The following is a 16,629-nucleotide window of genomic DNA, read 5'->3' on the forward strand; positions in this document are numbered from 1 at the left end:
ATGCAAACGGTGCAAACAAGCTTTATCCCCTGGCTCAATCTAGACTGATCAAGACATAGCGCGCGACCCTGAGATTCTACCCCTGTGTGAGCGCTCCTCAGCGGTCCACGATCTTACAGCTTTCCGAAACCCATTGATCCTCCTGGACCGGCATGGAGTGCCTCGTCTGCTCTGTTGAACTTTGAACGATAGTGACCACGCTCTACGGAGTCCTACCCCAGGTGTTGCAGCTGTGGCCGGATCGCGTGCGACGGAACTCTGCAGCCTGTCCCCGCCCCCGCATAATCCGGACCTCATAATATGTTGAGATAATTGCATGGGACTCCGATGACCGAAGTGGCCGCACAGAGAACGAACGGGGCTGGCCAAGCGCCGCCTCTGTTACAGCGACAACAATCTTTCTCCTCGTTTCCAGCTTCCCGGTCGCCCTCGTTCAAATCCCTTCGCAACGATCCCAGGAAGGGCCGGTCGCCGCAGCCGCCCATGGTCCGCGAAGACAGTACATCGGCCGATTCCTCTCCTCCTCCGTCGCTGTCTCACAAGAAAGCAAAGTGTACGACAAGACTGCGATCTCAGTATCCGGCAGACTCGATCGAGAACCATGTTGAATACATTCTCGTTGCCTCTTTCGACATTGACCGCGGGTCGGTCATGGAGCACCAGTATCCTGCGCCTATATCCGGCGACGAGACGATGTTGGCCGAGCTGATGTTGCCCGATCAAGCCCATGTGAGAAGTCAAGATTGGACAATATTCTTCTTGCACAAGGACACCAGCGCGGAGGATGAAGAGAGGGAAGCACGAAGAGAAAGACGGAGAAAGCGGAGACAGAAGGGACAAGGATTGGATGAGGAAGATGATACAGTAGCGGGAGCTGCGGAGGATGGTCAAGAGCTTGAGGACGATTACGAGGACGACGAGACCGATGAGGACAGCGACGATGGCCCGGACCCTGATGGTCCGCCTTTAGTGTACGTCTTGAACTTGGTGAACACCAAACAGGACAACACTGTCAAAAGGTAGGATTTCCAATTTCGTAGATTTTCCGGCGTTGACGTTCAACAGAGGTGCCATTGTCAAGGCTATGGCTATATGCACGCGCCACTCGTTCCTCCATATATACAAGCCTCTTCTGCTTCTAGCACTAGAAGAATACTTCCGCGCCCCTGTCTTAGAAACCCTGGCGTCCCTTTACAATGCCCTCAACGCGATGGACCTGTCATTGATGCCGAAGCTGTCTCCTTTGGAGAATTTCGTTCTTCAGGCCACCGACGCTAAGGATATGTTTATTGAAAAGTTCGAGCAAATGATACAGCAACAGAAGGCTGCGGATGCCGAAAGAAACTCGTTACCGTCGACGTCATCGTCAGAGCCCAAACCGAAGACCTATGTGTTGCCTCGAGACACGCATGAGTTCGAGTCGAAAGTATATTATAACGGCATTCCTGTTCCTATCAAAGTCCCAACTGCACTAAGCCCGGAAACGGTTGGCGACTTTTCACTTATCAAACTCATACAAACCTTTTCTACGCCTCATTCAACCCAACCTCAGCCATTTGCCCTCCACCCGCATCTTACGACCAGTGGCGCATATACGCATCCCATTATTGTCCTCATCAATGCGCTTCTCACACAAAAGCGCATTATCTTCCTTGGCCACAATCGACCATCTGGCGAGGTGGCGGAAGCTGTGCTTGCGGCCTGCGCGCTAGCTTCTGGAGGCATGCTGCGAGGCTTCGTTCGTTACGCCTTCCCTTATACTGATCTTACCAAGATCGATGATCTTCTCAAGGTGCCAGGCTTTATTGCAGGAGTGACAAACCCAGTCTTTGCACATACGCCCGAGTGGTGGGACCTGCTATGCGATCTTCCAACGGGCCGCATGAAGATCAGCCCAAAGATCGAGAGTGCACCTGTCACGGATGGCCTCGTCTTCTTCCAGCAGCAGGGGATTCCTGTTGCCCTGGCAGGAGGCACGCAGCCAGGGGCAGACGTGAAAACCGGCGTGGATCCGACTGGTGACAATCAGTTCATGGAATCATTACTGCAGAGTATTGCCAACAGACATGGCGAGAATGCCATTCGTGCCAAATGGCGCTCTTGGATCTTGAAATTCACACGGATCGCAGCCGCTTTCGAGGAAACCGTCTACGGCGCATCTGCGCTCTACATCGGATCCCATGAGACCGATGTTGGTCTATACGGCGTGACAGGACACGGCTATGTCTGGCCTGACGAAGGGAGCCGCATGAGAGAGCTCGCAGCAAATGTGCATCGAATCGAGGGGTGGCGGAATACGAGATCCTATTTCACCTTCATCCAAGATCTCGCTCGCCGCTGGGAAAAACGTCCCGTTAAAGGTATCGATCTCGCCCACCAACATGATCGACTAAGATGTCTGCGCCTCACGCATGAACAAAGCGCCGCCATCTACCTTGCGCTCGCACGCGCCGTCGAACAAGCGGGATCATGCAAGTCTGGTACCTCGGAAGAGGATCTGCCATCCGCACTGTCACAGTCTCTCACCCTGACCTCGGATCGCAAATCGCGTGAGGAGTGCCAATATGACACCATCTTGCAACTCCTCTGCGTCATCCCGGAAAGCAATGGAGGGTTATTCCACTTGGCGTTGGGACTGTTTCACCCGAGACAAGATGTTCGTCTCGCAGTGGTCCGGCTGTTAGAAGTGATCATGGATCATGCCGCCGGTCGGCATCTATGGGCCACATTAGGGAGATTTGCCAAGTTGGCCTTCTACAGGGTCAAACGAGAGGAGGGCCACGGAAAGTGAAGCGTTGAGTTTCGATTGAAAGCGAACGCGGCCGTACGTTCACCGACATCCCAGGCCATATCGGCGTTCGCGAACTTTGAACGAGGCATAGATCTTATTTAAAGAAGGCTTCGCTGCTTATATATACTTTGCATATGATCCTAGCGGTTTATGATGCTTGCATTCGCCTAGACTAATCCATCATTTGACAAGCAATGTTCCCGTTTCGTCGTTTCGAGGTCTAGATGCGCTATCCTGCTCCGCATCTATGCAATCCATTTGCGCATGTCTCTATATCGATTCCTAAAGCTCTTTCAGGCCACATGGGATATTCAACATCGCAGACCGGCTTTCGTACCTCCCACATAAAACCGCAACCAGTCAATAAGGTGCTTAACTTGGCTCCTGTGTTCTACAATCTAACCTCCCTGCACCCGCGGCCCCCTATCCTCCTCTATCTTTTCCCTCTCCACTAGCGCCCTCTCTCTCCGGCCCCGAGCATCCCAAATGCGGGCCCTACCTCTCCCAGGTAACGAACCTCTCGTACACACAGGCCCTCACGACCTTCATCTCCCTCCCGGCTGCTACCGCTGCCCTTCCCCCGGCGTCCCCGAATCCATCTCCACAACCCCGGGTCTCGCAAAATGGTACTCCTGCTCCAGCTCCACAGCCTGAGGAACCATCTCTTTCGGATACGCCGCATACTGCGCCTGCACCTGCCCCTGCTCCTGTCCATGCGGTACCATGTACATGGGCGGCGGCGTCTGCTGCGGCGGTGACGAGGCCGGATAGCCTTGTATATATCCTTGCGGCCCGGGCGCGTAGATCTGCTGTTGCTGCTGCTGGGGGAGCTGACCCTGAGCGACGAAATTCCCCTGTTGCGGTCCCGGTTGCGCGAAGCCATTGCTCCTCCCTTTGCGCTTCCGCGCGCACCAGAGAAATACGGCGATACCGACGATGAGGCCCACGGCTAGGGGCACACCGACGCCGATGCCGATTTTTGCGCCCGTGGAGAGACCTGCTGCGTTTCCATTGTTGTCGTTGCTGCCGTTGTTATTGCCGTTGCCGTTGTTATTGTTGACATTACTCAACGCAGCCCCCGTCCCCGTCGCCGTCGGGCCTCCATCAACCCTCGTCCTCCTTGTCGAGGGCGCGCCATCCGTCGCCGTCGCTGTCGCTAGGAACTCGTTTATATCCGTCGGTAGACTATACGAGGGATACAAGGTTGCGAATTCGGATAAAAGGGAGGAGTAGACGGAGTTGTAGTCGTAGGTGTATGCTGAGTAGAGGGCTGGGTCGTACAGGGAGGAGATGAGGGCGTAGATGGAGGAGATGTCGTTTTGGTTGTAGGAAAGGAAGTCTTGTCTAGGGAGGAGGGGGTGGGGGAGGGTGGGGGGTGGTGTTATTGTTGGTGGTTGTTGGTCTTGTTGGTGGGGAGGCATTGTTGGAGAAGGATGGGGTGTGATGTGGTGTGGTGCGGTGAGGGGTGGGAGCTGAGGGGTGGAGATGTGCGTGTTGATGGTATCGCCGGTGGGTGAGTGCTTGTGGGTGTTCGAAGCGAAGCGGTATACTGCGTAGTTTTTCTCAAACTTCAAAATGGAGTAACTGTTAGTGTTGGTTGGACTCGGTATGCTCGCAAGAAATCGCAGTGCTGGACAGCCCAAGGGGCGGAGTCAACGAGGTTATCATCACTTCGAAAATGCAGGGCCCCCGGAGCGGGAGCTGAACATGAAATCAATAATCGCGGAATCGCGTACATCCTAATCCGGACTGAAGCGTTAAGCGCGTTGAAGCCGTCGTCATGTTGATTGGTTGCACATAGATGGACTGAAGCGATGGTGGCGCTGGTGGTTGGGACAAGGGGTTTCGGTACGGAGTCTGGCCAGCTGTGTCGCATTGTCAGGCCACCTCTCCAGCACCATACTCAAGTCCTGTTACGGGAGGAAGTACGGAGTAGTTAAGGTGCTTGGCTGCGGATTATTATCCATTTCATTATGTACATCTACCTTCCATTTTCCCATACTACGAAGTATTACCGGTGCCACAAGTTATCTCAACCGCAGGTATAGGATTTGAGCTCCTGTCTGTACAGCTAAGAGCTAAACTCGGAATCGTCACCGCTTGCTTACTACGTACTTGTACATGCAGGCGCCACAATCCCGTATATGCGCGCAGGGAGCGAGAGTCTGTAGCGGGTGCGAAAGAGGAAGAAATGATAATAATGTCGTAGGAGCATAGAGCTAGGTGCAAGTCCAACGTAGGGGATTCTTATCAAGTGTAGTCGACATAGTGGTGACGACTCAGGTGTTCAAACATAGTGCGTCAAGTACTAGCTTTCTCTTCCCCATTTCATGGAGCGTCGCAAGACATCCCATTCGCGAGCTCAATATCGCACAAGGAAGATTGAGAAAGAAAAGAGGTATCATTATCGTCTCATCTGCTCAGTCGTATCTCGTCCCTGTGGTCATCATCCTTTAGCCCCGTACCAATGTTACGGTCTCTCTTTTTTACATGACCATAACCAGAGCTCCCACCAAGGCTGCGAACACGCTTCCACCAGCGCAAGGAAGCAGTGCCGCAGCAGCGCCCGTAGGCTTAGTAGATCCAGTGGGACTAGTCGGGGTGCCAGTCTGAGCAGCATCTGCGTTCTGGATTCCAATGCCACCAACACCAGTCGAATTCTTGCACTCATCGTCGGAGAGAAGAGGTGCCGAGGAGTTGAAGGTAATGTCCGCGCACTGTACGTATCGAGTCAGCAATCAGGAGGTTTGCACGAGATCGAGAAGGGGATATGCAACTCACGTTGTAAAGACTAGCACCGCTATGCGCAATCTGGATGATCTGCAGGCTGGCCTGCTGGCCGTCAAGGCTCGCTGCGCTGATGTTGGCCTTCTTGAGTGCTTCCTCGATGTTCGCATTGCCGGTCTCCTTTAAGCAGAAGGTGCCGTTGCCCGTCTGGTTGAAGCCGTCAACGAGGCTGATGTTGAACGATGTGACGTTGGTCCCGAGGCCTAAGTTGACATAAGTCAGAGCCCAGGGGTGTGAGACCTTCAGCCGGATGGAGCCGCCGGTCGGTGGCCATTGAGTGCGGTTGCCAAGGTCGACGGTCTCGGAGACATTGGCGCCTGTGAAGGATATGGTAAGCTTCCGCATAGGAAATGGAAGATGTGGTTCCAATGCTGGCAATTGGAGGTGCTATAGGTTCCTGAAGGAGGTCACATACAAGGGAATAACCACTGCGATGCTCCATCCGCAAAGGAATCGCCACGCCACGACGGATACTCGACGCGGAAATGTGCAGAGGCGGCGCCCGCGAGGGCGAGAATTGCGACGGTTTTCATGCTGACAATCGTGGTGGTGATGGATTGAGTTGGAGTGGGTTGGAAGGGGAGAGGTGGTGCGATTGGGAAGCGGGAGAGGTATCACCGCCGGGGAAGGAAGAAATGCATGTGCACTTTATAGGCGCCTCATCCAGCAACTGCTCCACGGTATTGCTTTCTCTCGCGGGGTACAGCTATACACGACATGCATGGGGCGGACCACATCCGTCCATAGTGCCTCATTCGCGAGGGGAAATCGAGGCTGATATTACCAGTACAGGACTAGACGGGGTGTTCCCAGAGCCCAGGACCCGGTATTTGAGAACATTGTGGCGCTCGTCGCCTGCAGTGACGGATGCAAACAACTGTGTGGGGGAAGCAACAAGCTTCCTATACGGTCGAGTGACATGGTGTTTACTGCTCAAATGTGCTCAATTCCGCTTGGCGCCAAGAGGGAAAAGGAAAGCTTGGTTTGACCCTTGGCTTTCCGAATCCATGGGCTGTTTCAACAAAGAAGAGAAACGATGGTTGAAAAGTCCGCAGAAACATATCTTGATGCATATGACGTCCCTGCAGACTTCGTCCGTATGTCGTCCACAAGAGTCCACGGGTATCATCAGAAACAGGAGAAAGGACGAGTGTCATCAGAACATGCTACTCTGCTTCTTCCGCAGGCCATTCACTGTCGAATCGCTCGCACTTCGCAGCCCCCAGAAGCTCTTCTTCTTCATCTTCGGCTGTGTCCCTGCATTACTGTGGCTATTACCGAAAAAGGAGCTGTGTGAGGCTCCTGGCCCATGCCCAGGTCCCTGAGGCGGCTGCAGGTACGGCCCCGAGCAACTGGGTCGTGCTGGCTGCGGAGGAGGACGCTGGGACGGCCTCGAGGGTGGTTGCAGGAGCGGCGCGGAGTGTCGTTGCTGGGGTCGGCTCGGGGGATGCAGATTACCTTGTCTCGGCGGTTGCTGAGGTCTCGATACCTGAGGAAGCAGATTAGTCTGATCCCCAAACTGTTTCCGGAGACGCGCTGTTTCCGCATCAACTTCGGCCTGCCGTCGTCGACGCTCTTTTTCCTCCTGTTTTCTTCGCTTTTCCTCTTGCTCTAGAAACTTGCGCGTCTTCCTTTCTTCCTCCTCTTCTGCCTTTTTCCGCGCCTTCTCCTCTTTGCGTTTCTGTTCGCGAGCTTCTGCCTCTGCTTGCGCCTTCAATCGAGCTGTTTCAGCGTCAATCTCCCATTGTGCGCGCGGGTCTAGTCGTTGAGACTGCTGATTTGCTGTCTGTATGGGGGGAGCAGAGGCACGAGAAGGACCCGCTAGTGTCGGTGAAGAGTAGAGGCCTTGCGCGCCGGCCGCTTTGGAGAGCGCTTGCACGGGAGATTGAGTTGAAGGTCGAGAGGTCACTACCGGAGGAGTGGTATGGAGTGCATGTGGGGGTGGAGACCCCTTTTTACCTTTAAGCCCTGCACTGTTCTTTCTTGTCGCTGGATCGATGATGTGGAACGCTTCCCTTGGGTTGCCGAAGAATATATCCCTGATGATGGCTGCCCCGAGTAGCAACACAACCTCAAGCCCCTTGAAGTCTTCCATCTCAACACGGTATAAGTTCGGCTCCATGATAGTCATCTCTTTCAAAGAGGAAAAGAGTGCAATCGTGATATCTGGCTCTTTGCTCTTCTTTGCTTTCTTGCCAGTCAAATCCGTAGACTTTCCGGTCAGATAGCAGGCCATATCCTTGCCGATTCTGCCCTCCCGCCTCCACGCAAAGTTGAGCTTCGGCGCGGATGGATCTGCCAAGGGGTCGTGCTGGGTACGATCTAATACTGAAGAGCTCGGTATTCTGAACGAGGTCTGTGGCATGCTGAACTCGTAAGATACAGCGTTCGTCCATTTTGAGACGTGCTGTTTCAGGACCACCTGCTGGTCGGGATTATAGAGCTGTATCGCGAACTCGGTGGGGAATATGGGCTGCGGTGGTGGTGCAATGCCTCCGTTCTTGCGTATCTCATCCTGCGACAGCGTGGGCAGCGACCAGTCCGGTTTTGCCAGTACCTCCGCATAAACTACGTCGGGTATGTGCGGGTCTACGAGGGCTACGGCGTATGTGTTCCGCGCTTCCTGGGAAGCAGGGTCGAGGTGGTTGAGGAGGTAAGTCGCTTCCGGTTCAGTTCCATGCTGCGTGAAGTAGAAGGCCTCATTGTATTTGTTGTCTGTCGTCGGTTTGAGGAAGAAGGCTGCCAGGTCTTAGACGATGTCTGCCCAGAAGTATCGGGAGGGCACTCACTGGGGAGATTCTCGTCCAACATGGCATCTATTCATGCCTTATTAACAACAGTGGTTTTGCGATGCTGAACGCATGTTATATATCTCTTCTCCATTGGATTTCGAACGCGCGTCCTATCTCGAGGCTGAGCTGTGCGACTGTCAAAGCGGGTCAAAGCGGCTGTTGGGTGAGCGGCCCGTGCCGATGACGTCTCCCAATTCAAGGGTCAAAAATAGATCTGCGCCAAGAGGTGACTGGAGAGACCTCGAAAGCTCCAACTCGTTGATCCTCTCCCAGCATCACTTCACCATCCAAACATCAAATACCGTCGCATTCCCATTTAGGGACCTTTATCTTTTGTACATTGACTTTGCCTGTTATATCACATCCTGACCCTGAACCCGACCGGCTTTCACTCAATGCTGTGACCGCCTGCAGCTGGGAAACGTACGATCATCAATAATATATCTCCTAGGAATATGCTCTTTCGAATATAACATGATATTAAGCTTGCGTTATTCATACTATACAACCGGACTTACCTTACTCATGACTGAACCTACAGAAATGGAGACTTTGAAGAGTATGAAGGACGAGAACCACTGCCAGGAATCCAATCCTACTGTATCAATCCCATCCACTCTCCTCAACCTTCCGTACCAACCTCCGAAGTCGTGTGAGCGACTCCATGGTGATGCGACCGGCAATCATGATATGATTGGACAAGTGGATCTTGTCCGTCACCAGATGCACACTGGTCTGGTCGAGCAGGCAGGATACACAGAAGTCGACGTCTAACTTCTGGTGCGGCGAAGCGTGAACGGAGTCGTCACACTTGTCCTTGCGGAGTCCGACGTACTCTCTCCGGCACTTCTCTGACTTCGCTGCAAGACCCCTGCCCTGGAAGGTATACATCTGGACGACCTTGAGGCACTGAGCGTGCTTGCCCACGACGATCCCATAGCGATGTTTGTACATCGCTTTGGCAGTGGACTTGCCGCCGAATACGTTGGCCGCTGTGTCACCTTGGCCGAGTCCCAAAGGGAACGCCTCCATGTAGAACACTATTTGCCCGTGTTCGATCATGCCCATGCTATATGCTGTCACTGTATCGTACCTGTTGTGCATATAGCGCATGATGGCCTTCACGTGCGGAAGCCTCAGGTCGAAATGGTAGGCGCTGTCGTCGCCGGCATGCTCGTGGTAATGGCGGCGCCTGTCTTCAACCACTTGCTCGTCCCATAAACAAGGCGAGAGCCGGTCATGGAAATGCTCGCCTTCAAAGACCCGGTCAAGGTAGCTGAGCTCGCTTGCCGGGGGGCTGGAATACCTCCGATAGCTTTGACTAGGACTAGGACTGCAGGAGGACCGTGAGTTGCCCGACGAGTTCGAAGTGTCCGAAAGCTCACCTTCCTCTGTCACACCTTCCTCTATGCTATCCTTGTCAGCTCTATCCTGCTCGCTGAGATCAGCATATGAGACCAAGTTTCGAGCAGATCTCATTGCTCTGACTCCGTCCCGTCTCTCCTCCCTCCGGACGTCGCTCTGCTGGCGATTATTGTCACCCCGATGCTTGTAAGCATAGTGAAAAACGGAGGACCGGCCTCGACGCTCATGTTCCCTGTAGGGACCAGCCCTACCTCTGTCATCTCTGCGATTGACAGTCATTTTCCGTATTAAGGGGAAAAGCTTTGGATGGGGAAAGACGTACTCAAACTTTGGCTCTGAGCTCTACCAGAGAGTCTGAAAGGGTCTGAGAGTGCAAATCGAGGACCGTTGTTGCACCTGTGCCCGGTGAGCGCTTTCGATTCTCGAAATTGCTGTCTTCGCGTCCCTTGGGCGCTTTCGCTGAGGGCCTGTTCTTGAGCGATGCGAGTTTATATACACTGCGACTGTACATTGTAGCCATTCAGTATATACAATGTCATGTAGTGTTGTTACCTTTTTCTATCGTCTGGATGGCACATAATGATCGCACAATGTCCTGCAGCGATGCGAAGAGGTGGGATGAAAATCTCTGAGCGGAACATGATGCCTGTCAACATCGTGGGCAGTCAGCATACTTGGCTTGACGCGTCGTTGATGCTATGAACCCCCTTCTTGGATATTTGGCCCTCATGTAAGCACGATGATCATGAGCCGGACGCCTTGGAGGCCTGTCGTTACTTCCCCCGGTCGAAATCCAACCTTCCACTGAGGTACAATCGCTGTTTCGAAGTATTCTTAGAGAGTTCTATATCATACATGTAGTCACTGGAATTCCTATAGAGTAAGTCCTATTTTTATATGGGGATTATGCACACTACCTTGTCTCAATTTTAAACATGTTTCTTGGACGCTTCTGATTGTTTCTACTAGACTGAGTCGTCTTAACGCAAATCATGTCCGGGTCGGCAGCAGAATGTTTTCTGTTTCATGAATTTTTCCTGACACTGAGATCGGTCTCACCGATGAGATCAGTTCATCTGGTACTTCTCCTTAGGTTATCGGAGTTAGTGTACATTGGCGAGAGCATTGAAACTTGTCTTGCTAAGCCCTGGAAGATAGAAGATTCTCGTGGAGATCCTCACTCATGATACCGAGGGTCTCTTAGGTTAGCTTCATTCTCATGATAACGAAAAAAAGAAACGACCAGTCCATCGAACCGCCCGTCGTGCGGAGATAACGCTGGCAAACTGGAGAGTAGTCGGCAACATGCGCTTGCCGATCTTTCCTGGGAGCATGCCCGGGCTGCAACTCATCAGCTCTGAAGCGTCGCGGCGCATAGGGAAAGCCTAAACGCAACAAAGGAACCTGTTCCTGCCGAAGACAAAGAACAAGACGAATTCCTTTGTTCTTTTCTTTGTAGGCAGCCACACAAAGAACGGCATGTGCAGCTGCTACCATTTTGCGCGACAAGCCTTGGTTTCTCCGAAAACCAAAACCCAACTCAACTCCATAAGGGTATTGAATGTTCCTCAAGACGAATCAATCTATTATCGCGTGCCCTCCGTCAATCTACGCAACACGCCTATCTCCACGTCCGATCATTCCTACAACTCAAATCCTGCAAATACCCACCTGAGCCATTCACTAAAATGCCACCTACCAACTACACTCCCTCCCTCCTCACCATCTACGCACCCTCGGCCTCCCATCAAACCCACCAGCCAGAGCCGACACTGAGGCTTTCCCTCCCCCTAGCCCAAAACATTCACGCTCTAATCCTCTCATCCCGCGAACTTGCATCCCTAGAGAACAAAAGATCCAGAGAGGCTTGCTCCGACATAGAAACAGCCATGCACATGGGGCAACTGGAGGCAAAAATCTCCAGCCTGAGAAAGCGCATAGAGAGCGAATTGGAAACCGCCTGGGTAAATGCAGGATTGCTCCAATCCGTAAATGACATGACCGCTCTGTCTCTGAATAGCTCGGCCCAGCAAGCGGACAAAGAGAACGCAATGAAACCTCCCCGTCAGCAAATAAACACCTACTCCGACTACACCATCGACGAAGAACTCCGCCGTCAAAAATCTCCCAAGGATCCACAATCTGAACCCACCTACGAGGCCAAAGGCCGTAAGAAGCGCAAACTCGAAACCAAGAAGGCAAAGAAGGGAAAGAAAGCGACTAGCTCGCATAGGGATAAAGAGGACGAGGATCGCCTTTTTCCGCAGCAGATACAGCCGATTGGAGTTACATTGGCTCGGATCCCTCTTAGTTGGGCCCACAGGCAGCGGATGAGGATGTTTCAGTTTTGCAAGGGGAGGAAGCGGACGCGGGATGAAGGGTTCGATCGAGGCGGGGAGGAGTTGTGGAGTCCGATGGGGACTAAGTATGTGGATTAGGCAATCAAATGTTCTTATACTGTTTGCAATGGAAAAGATAAATCGGCGGAACTTCCTGTTATGGCTCCTTTTCTGCACGTGCAGTCTGCATGCGAAATCCTGGCAGAGTTCAGTTGGCGTGATATAATTGCAGTACTGAGACAACAAGGTGTCTGCGAGACTAGAAATGAGGGATACTATCTTCGACCTCCTCCGCAAAGTTGTCGAGACTTGAGCGCTCAGTGTTCTTTCTCATACTCGATCTCCGTACAGATCGGCTCTTTAACGCGTGTAAGGAACAGGTACATGAAAATGTTCTTGTGCTCGCTTACGCGGTATAAGGTAGGTACGGCATGCCATGCTGCAGCCCTCGGGTCTGCCGCACTTCCTCCGGTGAAAGGTGAAAGCCCACAGCCCAAACAAACACGCATACGCGTCAACCTCACCTCTCACCACCACAACAATAAACAAACAAACCCACGCCCACCCGCCATCAACCTCTCCAGAAACTTTAAATCCCCATTATCGCCTATATAAATAATAATTTCATACATTCCAGACAGCATTCAACACGCTAGCCGAGTGGTCTATACCCATTAAGAATCGCACATTGGAAGAGGACCACGACGCGAGGACGCTGTGTTCGAATCCCGGGGGTGAGAGTGCGTCTGCCTTAATCCATCAACCCGGAATCAAAAAAAAAAAAAAAAAAAATCTAGGAGGTTTTCTAGGCCAAAAAGGCTTAGTTTTTTGCCATTTTCTATCCCCCCGGGCTGTCGGGGTCACTGAGAGGAGCAAAACGAGAATTTTTTCTTTTTGGCCGTCGGAAATGAGAATCTAGTGGATGTGAGCGGAAGGGAGAAGGGAATAGGACGTCGAGGATGTGATGTCGAAGATGGGAGGGAAGGCCACAAGGTGAAAGAGTCGTAGCATTTACTAAACTCGCACGGCTTGATGGGACCCGTAGATGGCTATTTAGCTCGCTACAAATTCCACCTAGACTACTACATGTGACTCGTGCACGTAGCTACTGCCTAGCTTTGCGATCTCTGCAGTCTCAACAGCCAGTGCTGCCGAAGAGTCGGTCCCTGGTCGAACACCGCTAGCGAAACGACCCGAGCTTGGGTTCCTTAGAGCCCTTCCGTCAATTTTAAGAACCGTGAAATTTTTGTAATGAATGATGGGAGGCATGTGGTAGATGTTGTGTTTTATTTGAGGTTCAAAGTGGTACCTTCCTTTCCCTTCTTCAACCGCTCCGCCAAGGTCGGTGTTTGGTGTTGTATCCAACAGCACCCCATTACTAGAACGACGTCTACACCCTTAACTTACCCAACATATTGTATCTACTAATCCAACAACGGTAGATCCTCTATCCATTCCCTAACTTTACAAATTTACAAGCACGCAACAGGTATCTCAGAAAAACACTCAACGAACACGAAAGAGCCCGCGCCCGTTCGGGCGCTCCTACACCTACATATTCGATTCCTTTTTCATTCTATCCCACCCCCCAACTCCGCGTCTCCGGCATCTCCCAACCCTCAAGTTCTCCCCTCAGTCTCCCCGGATAACTTCGACTCCCCCAACTCAATCTACGACGGCGTCGGCGGCGGGAGTCAGGCTGCAGAGAAGGGTTCGTCGGGGTTGACTCGGAAGCAGGAGGTAGATAAGCTAAACCACCAGCTCCTGATCCCTCACAGCCTTCGCCATTGTCTGATCCTCCCGACGATGAATCGAAGTACGAGCGCGACGATATTTCGGCCTGGGCATTACGATCAGGGCGGTAATCAGGAATCCTTACTTCTACTGCCCTAAGCACACACCCTCGCTCCCGATCCGTAGAGTCTGGAATCCGGTTTGCCATTCTCCTACGCTTGGGCGCCGATTCCTCCATGCTCTCCGGGGTATCACGAGCTTTGCGCTTGCCGCTAGAAGGCTGTTCTGGGCTCTTGTTTGCCCTGTGTCTACTGCCCGGAGAGCCTTCCCTAGTCGACCAGCTCCGCCTGTCTGGTGCAGATATTGCGGGAGGGGGAGTTTGGGATTGACGGTTGCCATGTAGGTGCTCGCCAGTGCCGAACTCAATCAGAGACGGGTTCCACCCCGGGACGTTATTCTCGTCGAAGTCGCCGACAACGGGACTAGCTTCATCTTGTCTTTGCCGGGGGTGAGGTGCAAAGTCGGTCAGAGAGGGATTCCACTCCGGCAAGTCATCTTCGTCGAAGTCGCCGTGGGCAGAACCGTCCGAATCAATCGGACTATAAAACCTCTGGCCGAATTCCCGCGCCATGAACTCCAATTCATACCGCATCCGACCCGGCCAATCCCGCACGGCCGTCATCAATCCCGTTCTATCCAGCCAGGAAAACCAGCGCGTCCAGTCCCAGTTTCCCTCTTCCGTATCACCAGAAGTCGTCCTATTGATCCGGGTGTAGATGTCGCGCGCGACGTTCACTCTGCGCTCCATCAGAGCATCTTCATGCTCATCTCCGTCATCCCCTCGGAACCGCGCCACCTCGCTGATATACCCCAACAAGGCCGCACCTGCTCGATCGATAGCATCCACCAGTCTCCCCAGCCTCACCCTCTGCCGTCCCATTCCCTCCGCAGCGACAAGGCCATCTTCCATATGCATGAAGCGGCGATGCCCATCGACCCACTCAGCCCACAGCCAGCGAAACTCCTCAAACGCCCTGCGCAGACCGACTTCGGTTTCCATATCGCTCATCTCGCGCTCCCTCCTCTGCACAAGGTCGATAACAGGTTGAAGATACCAATCGCCCTCGGGACGTTCATTCTCGCCAAACTCATGCTCCATCGCGACGCGGAAGCGCAGCCGCAGTCCAGGTGCGAAAAGCGCTTCGTCCTCGCCCTCTTCTGCCGTGAGTTGTTCTTCTTCGTGCGTCCATGTTCGGTGGTACCAATCGAGTAAGGGGTCTAGGTCGGCGTCCAGATGGGTTAGGTGCGCTTCGGCTTGGTTGTATAAAGATTCGAGCTGGAAGTGAGCTAGATTGTGCCGGGATCGCCATATCTCGAATGGGGCGTCGGCGGCCGGTGGGTGGTGTCTGTGGTGGAAGAGCCGCCGACCTCGTTGTACCATTTCTTGAAGCTCCCGTTCATCCCTCTCTTCGGCGTTGGTGGACGCCACGGACGGAGGACGCGGTGATGAAGGATGCATTTCGCTATCATACCCATCCTCAAAATCAGCACCATCGGCATCGACAACGATAGGCGCAAGTACGCCATGAACGAAATCGTCGGTGGAACCTCCATCCTCGTCCGCGGTATCATAGCCCAACTCTTCAGCCTCATTCCCAGTCCCATGCGCAAAACACCCCTCCATCTTATCCAACCTCGCCCCGAACTCCTCCGCCCATCTCGCCAGTCGATCCCACCCGCGAGGAACCATGACAGCACCAAACCTGGTACGATCTTGCTGCCAGTGCACCGGAATCTCGAGACCCTCAATGTCGACAACGTCCGGTCGAGCCCAGCGCAGCAGGTAGTCGATCTCGACCCACAGCCGCACCGTCTGCGCGGTAGACAATTCGGTAACACGCCGTAGTGCTTGAGCGGATGTACTCACAAACAGTGAGGGCCGTGTATCTCCCCGGAGCCACCGCGCAACGCGAAGCATAATGGATTCCATCCTTTCGTAGATCGCTCTAACACGTTGGAAGCGCTCGCGAGACGCGACGATGTGCGTGAATTCGAGGTTTCCGGCTGCGAGGGCGAAGAAGGTGCTTCGCAAAGTACGAAAATGGGCGAGGATGTTGTCGAATTCGTCATCTTCATCGTCATCTACGGCGGCGGCGGTTTGTGCCGTTGATTCGGGCGCGAATGTTATGGCGTTGAGTCCTAGACTCGCGAACCAAGTGCGTAGGTTCGTGGCAGTGCTCGTTAGGTCAGGGGCACCTTCGGAGCTGTCACGCAGTTGCCGGAACTGGGCTCGAACTTGTTGCAGATGAGCCGGTATCTGGCCCAGTCTTTCGACGGCTTCTCTTAGATTGCGAGAACGCCGGGCGGTCGCTTCGAGTAGTTCTTGCGAAACGCGAGGCTCCTCCCGTCGGGAATTCGTCTCGTTGAAACGGCGTTCCAAATCGTGGAACAGCCTCGCGCGATGCTGCAGGACTTGAACCGCATTCATTATACCGTCGAACTGCGCGCCAATCATGGAGGTGATCTCTTCCTGGTCGAAAACGCCATCTTCGAATCTGGACAACGTAGGTCCCAAGTTGCGGATCCTCCACGCGAGCCGTAAGTATTCTCCCTCGGCGGTGGCGAAGGCATCAAGGACGTCGCTGATGCTGACGGCGTTGGGTTGCGCGTTTCCGGTGTTGGTGACGGTGGCGATGTTCACGTATACGTTTGTGGGGCTAGGGCGGATAAGGATGTGTTGGCCTGGTTTGAGTTCGATGCTCCTTGGAGGAGTACCGTGTGAGAATTCGGGATCGGGAAAGTGTGGGAGGCGGATGTTGGA

General features: G+C 53.4%; 6 protein-coding genes across 6 annotated transcripts; 2 read left to right on the forward strand and 4 right to left on the reverse strand.

Annotated features, from left to right (window-relative positions):
* Nucleotides 1-114: 114 nt before the first annotated feature.
* On the forward strand, nt 115-3,090 carry EI97DRAFT_431342 (spindle pole body interacting protein). Its single transcript, XM_033797908.1, has 2 exons — nt 115-1,019; nt 1,066-3,090. The coding sequence occupies exons 1-2, from the start codon at nt 328-330 to the stop codon at nt 2,789-2,791; spliced, it is 2,418 nt and encodes an 805-aa protein (XP_033656681.1). The 5' UTR covers nt 115-327; the 3' UTR covers nt 2,792-3,090.
* EI97DRAFT_431343 (uncharacterized protein) lies at nt 2,871-4,541 on the reverse strand. Its single transcript, XM_033797909.1, has one exon. It carries the CDS (start codon nt 4,210-4,212, stop codon nt 3,355-3,357), a length of 858 nt encoding a protein of 285 aa, XP_033656682.1. The 5' UTR covers nt 4,213-4,541; the 3' UTR covers nt 2,871-3,354.
* Nucleotides 4,542-5,277: 736 nt separating this feature from the next.
* Nucleotides 5,278-8,389, reverse strand: EI97DRAFT_372246 (uncharacterized protein; the record flags this gene model as incomplete). The annotated part of the gene is made up of 5 exons (XM_033795335.1): nt 5,278-5,508; nt 5,573-5,895; nt 5,994-6,112; nt 6,742-8,317; nt 8,368-8,389. The coding sequence occupies 5 exons, from the start codon at nt 8,387-8,389 to the stop codon at nt 5,278-5,280; spliced, it is 2,271 nt and encodes a 756-aa protein (XP_033656683.1).
* A 584-nt stretch (nt 8,390-8,973) lies between these two features.
* On the reverse strand, nt 8,974-10,014 carry EI97DRAFT_440607 (uncharacterized protein; the record flags this gene model as incomplete). Its single annotated transcript, XM_033799643.1, has 1 exon — nt 8,974-10,014. One exon carries the CDS (start codon nt 10,012-10,014, stop codon nt 8,974-8,976), a length of 1,041 nt encoding a protein of 346 aa, XP_033656684.1.
* Nucleotides 10,015-10,727: 713 nt separating this feature from the next.
* On the forward strand, nt 10,728-12,173 carry EI97DRAFT_440608 (uncharacterized protein; the record flags this gene model as incomplete). The annotated part of the gene is made up of 2 exons (XM_033799644.1): nt 10,728-10,814; nt 11,223-12,173. 2 exons carry the CDS (start codon nt 10,728-10,730, stop codon nt 12,171-12,173), a joined length of 1,038 nt encoding a protein of 345 aa, XP_033656685.1.
* A 1,323-nt stretch (nt 12,174-13,496) lies between these two features.
* EI97DRAFT_431346 (uncharacterized protein) lies at nt 13,497-16,313 on the reverse strand. The gene has a single exon (XM_033797910.1). The coding sequence runs from the start codon at nt 16,294-16,296 to the stop codon at nt 13,651-13,653; it is 2,646 nt and encodes an 881-aa protein (XP_033656686.1). The 5' UTR covers nt 16,297-16,313; the 3' UTR covers nt 13,497-13,650.
* Nucleotides 16,314-16,629: the final 316 nt, after the last annotated feature.

This window comes from Westerdykella ornata (genome assembly GCF_010094085.1).
Source record: "Westerdykella ornata strain CBS 379.55 unplaced genomic scaffold EI97scaffold_4, whole genome shotgun sequence".
NCBI lineage: Eukaryota > Fungi > Ascomycota > Dothideomycetes > Pleosporales > Sporormiaceae > Westerdykella > Westerdykella ornata.

Bases quoted from the DNA above. Each gene is read 5' to 3' on its own strand.
- EI97DRAFT_431342 (XM_033797908.1), top strand. From the start codon at position 328: ATGACCGAAGTGGCCGCACAGAGAACGAACGGGGCTGGCCAAGCGCCG. The intron at 1,020-1,065 runs GTAGGATTTCCA...GACGTTCAACAG, and splicing joins CAGGACAACACTGTCAAAAG to AGGTGCCATTGTCAAGGCTA.
- EI97DRAFT_431343 (XM_033797909.1), bottom strand. From the start codon at position 4,212: ATGCCTCCCCACCAACAAGACCAACAACCACCAACAATAACACCACCC.
- EI97DRAFT_431346 (XM_033797910.1), bottom strand. From the start codon at position 16,296: ATGAATGCGGTTCAAGTCCTGCAGCATCGCGCGAGGCTGTTCCACGAT.